This window comes from Phoenix dactylifera, unplaced genomic scaffold (genome assembly GCF_009389715.1).
Source record: "Phoenix dactylifera cultivar Barhee BC4 unplaced genomic scaffold, palm_55x_up_171113_PBpolish2nd_filt_p 000923F, whole genome shotgun sequence".
NCBI lineage: Eukaryota > Viridiplantae > Streptophyta > Magnoliopsida > Arecales > Arecaceae > Phoenix > Phoenix dactylifera.
This window is the reverse complement of record NW_024068283.1, coordinates 59,717-63,304: the sequence shown is the minus strand read 5'-3', so window position 1 is coordinate 63,304 and position 3,588 is coordinate 59,717. Positions and strand designations below refer to the sequence as shown.

General features: G+C 49.4%; 1 protein-coding gene across 1 annotated transcript; it reads right to left on the bottom strand.

Annotated features, from left to right (window-relative positions):
* Window positions 1–403: 403 nt before the first annotated feature.
* On the bottom strand, window positions 404–2,107 carry LOC103709983 (aldehyde oxidase GLOX-like). Its single transcript, XM_008795539.1, has one exon. The coding sequence runs from the start codon at window positions 2,105–2,107 to the stop codon at window positions 404–406; it is 1,704 nt and encodes a 567-aa protein (XP_008793761.1).
* Window positions 2,108–3,588: the final 1,481 nt, after the last annotated feature.

Below are 3,588 nucleotides of genomic sequence, written 5' to 3'. Positions count from 1 at the left end.
AATTTTAGCGCGGTACCGTTTTTTCCCGACGCTTCTTCCTAGGAAAAAAAGCGTTGGAAAAGGCCGATTTTCCTGTAGTGCCATATACATACTTCAATTTCTTGACCCTGCTATTGGTGCAAATTAATCATTAACCAACAGCCTAATTTAATGTCAAATTTATAACTTTATCATCGCATTCACTCCAATTGAGTTTATACTCCCAAAGAAAAAAAAGGGGAAATTACTCTAAGATGATTCAACTCACCCAAAGACTAATACTCCGCAAGAGCAGAGAAGAACAGAGAAAATTAGAAATTTTCTATCCACTGGACATTTACAACGGCACAGTAAAAACTAAATAAATTACACGTAATGAAAGAGCCAGAAAGCTCACGAAGAACCTATATATATCCAACCCCTTTCATTCATGGATAAACCTCACCCATTCGGACTTGCTAGGTATCCCTCCATTAACCACGGTAAGCAAGTAATACCCAGAAGGAGCAACAACAGGAGATGGTGGAGCCTTGAGAACGGCATGCGTCCGGCCACTTACGTCCCTCACCATACTTCTGCACTCAAGCTTCAGCATCCTCTGGTTCATGGACAACGAGTGCGTTGCAAAGGGCGGCGCGTAAGCATAAAACTCCACCACATCAGCTGGCTTCCTCTCAAGCTCAAACCATACACCGAACTCCTCTCCATACGTAATCCCATCACTTCCATGATCACACTGGATCGACAAGTTCCAAGGCCTCTTATCGTCGAAGAACCGCCCCATGTAGTAAGGAGTGAAGGCCTCCACCCTCAGCTCGGTTGGATAGGCGACGCCGAAGGTGTACAGTCGATATGGATTACTTCCTGCCACCAAAATCCTCCCATCTGGGAGAACAATAGCTGAAGAGTGGTACATTCTTGCTATCCCGGTAGAGTTTAGCACGGAGAACCTGTTCCCCAGGCTCTCCTTGGGCTCGTACAGGTAAGGGTTGTAGGAAGCTGTCGTGGCCATCTGCCACCCGGCGCACCCTTGCTTCGCCCCATTGATGATGAGGATATGGCCGGTGGGGAGGATCAGCATGTCGTTCATGACCCGCGGCCCGGGCATCTCCTCCATCGCCCACTCGGGGTTCTCGTCGGTGATCACCAACCTACCGCACGAGCTCAGGGCATCCAAAAACTGACCCCCCTTCGCCGCCCGGGGCGCTCTGGCGACGGCGCCCCCGCATACCATAACCTCCACCTTGCGGAACCCGTCTTCGTGCTCCAATGGGAGCATCACCGACGACCCCGTGCTCGGGTAGTTCCGCGCCCCGTCTCCAGGGATCCGAGGAAAGTTCTTGACGACCTGGTGCCGGTGGTAGTCGAAGAGTATCGAATCGCGGTTGGCAAAGATGAATAGATTGCCGTCGGAAGAGACGTGCACGAAGGGATATAAATTGTTGCCCTTATCCACCATCCGATCACGAGTCCGGCGCAGGAACGGCAGCTCGAAGGCGCCTTCTTCTTTCTCCGAGGACCTGGGAAGGAACTCATAGCTGAAGGCGTCGAGGCCGCCGACGATGACAACTCGGTCCTCCTCCGGGAGGATGTGGTTCGTCGCGTACCACCGGTTAGCTGCGAGCAATTTCTCCGACTCGATCCACTCGCAACGGCGGTCGGAGCAAGGGTTGAAGTACCGAACTTTCCGAGAGCCGTTGCCGAAGCCGCCGGTCTGGGCGAGGGTGCCATTCCCGAGGAAGGCGCCGGAGGAGCACCAGGTGTCGGTCTCGATGACGAGGGGTCGGATCGTGTTGGTGGCGATGTCGTACTCGACGGAGTGAGCCCAGCAGGAGGGCTCGTAGCCGCGGTCGTCGCACCGCTTGCCGGAGGGGCGGAGGCGGTACTGCGAGGGCCCGGCGCTGGTCTGGTCGAACATGATGACGGTGTTGCGATGGGTCAGGGTCATGTGCATGGCCACCACGCCGGAGTTGTTGAGGAGAAGCTCCCACTTCCCTCCTTTCCCTCCTCCTTCAGCTCGAGCACCACCAAGAGCGCACCACCACTCCATTAACACAAGCAAGAGGATACTGGCTGCTGCTTTTCTCATGGTGGTACTGGTACAGACTCGACCATGGATCGCCACCATCTTTAATTCTTAGAGACGGAGAGAGATGGGGTCCGATTACGAACGGTACGTGTAGGGAGACTCTTATAGGGGAATAATGTTGCAATGTGAACCGAAGGTGATTCTGGGGAAGAGAAGGGAAGGTTTCTTTCCGTTGTTGGAGATTCAGGCCCCTTTCACGCTCACCCAAAGACGGTTTGCTGCCGAGGCTTTCGCGGGAACCTTTCGTGAGCGCAATGCTTTCCTACTAATTATTATGGATGAGAATGCGTCACGCACGGGAAACTGAGACGAGATCAGAGCCGCCCATTTTAGGGCAAATGGAGGAGATGAACGGTGTGTTAGGAAATAATTTGCAACCGTGCACGTTTATATTAATTAGGTCAATCAAAGCTCGGACAATTTTGGTATTTTGGCTCGTTTATGAGCACTTGACTGCTCGCCTGCAATGTATTTATATGAGATTTAATTTGTTTGATGTGGTGAAAAAATCCAGATAGCTATCAAATAATTGTTTTGGCATGATTTTTAATTTAATGTACTAATGGCCGCTAGATTCGTTCCACCTGAGGCCATCTACATGCACGCGCCTGGATGGAGGTGTACGTAGGCTTGACGCATGATTTACATCAAAAAATAGAGCAATATTTCATCATGAAGTTGATGAACATATACATGGATACGGGAATATGTTTCACACAAAAAAAAATTTGTTATAAATTTTTTTTAATTAGATTTTTAGTGGGAAACTTAACAAAGGAATAAATAATTTTTTTGTTGATGATAAATTTTATGCATGAGGTATTTCTTCCTTTTTAAAGGTTCCTTTTATTTAACAATTTTTTTGATTCTAATAACGTTTGTTGGAGGCTGATCTATATCGGACAATGTGCTCATTGCTCAGGAATTCTTGTCTGATCTTCAAAGGGAGCTAAGGCGGAGGAGCCTAATGGGCATCAAGTTAGATATGGAGATGGTGTAGGATAGAATGAGATAGGACTTTGGGGCTCTTTCGTTGGAGTGCTTTGGATTCCACCCTCTCTGGATCAGATGGATTCAAGGCTATATTCACTCCCTGTCCTTTGCATTATTGATGAATGGCTCCCTATCATAGATTTTTATGTCATCAGTGGGCCTTAGATAGGGATGCCCCTTGTCACCAGTACTGCTGTTCATTGTTAGTGCGGATTATCTATCTAGGGCACTCCGGCTAGCTGCAGATAGGCAGGAGGTGGAGGCCTACAGGCCAGCGCCGAACGCGACTCAGATCTTCCACTTGCTGTTTGCGGACAACTGCTTGTTGCTGGCCCGGGCAACGAAGAGATCGGCCTAGGTGTTATAGAAAGTGCTAGAGGAGTACTATGGGGCTTCTGGTCAGCAGGTCAACCTAGCAAAATCAACTATCTGCTTCAGCCCGAAGGTTTGAAGAAGTCTATAGGCAACCATTATGGAGATCTTGGAAATTGGGGAGCAGGAGGGTATTTTGAGGTATCTGGGGAATC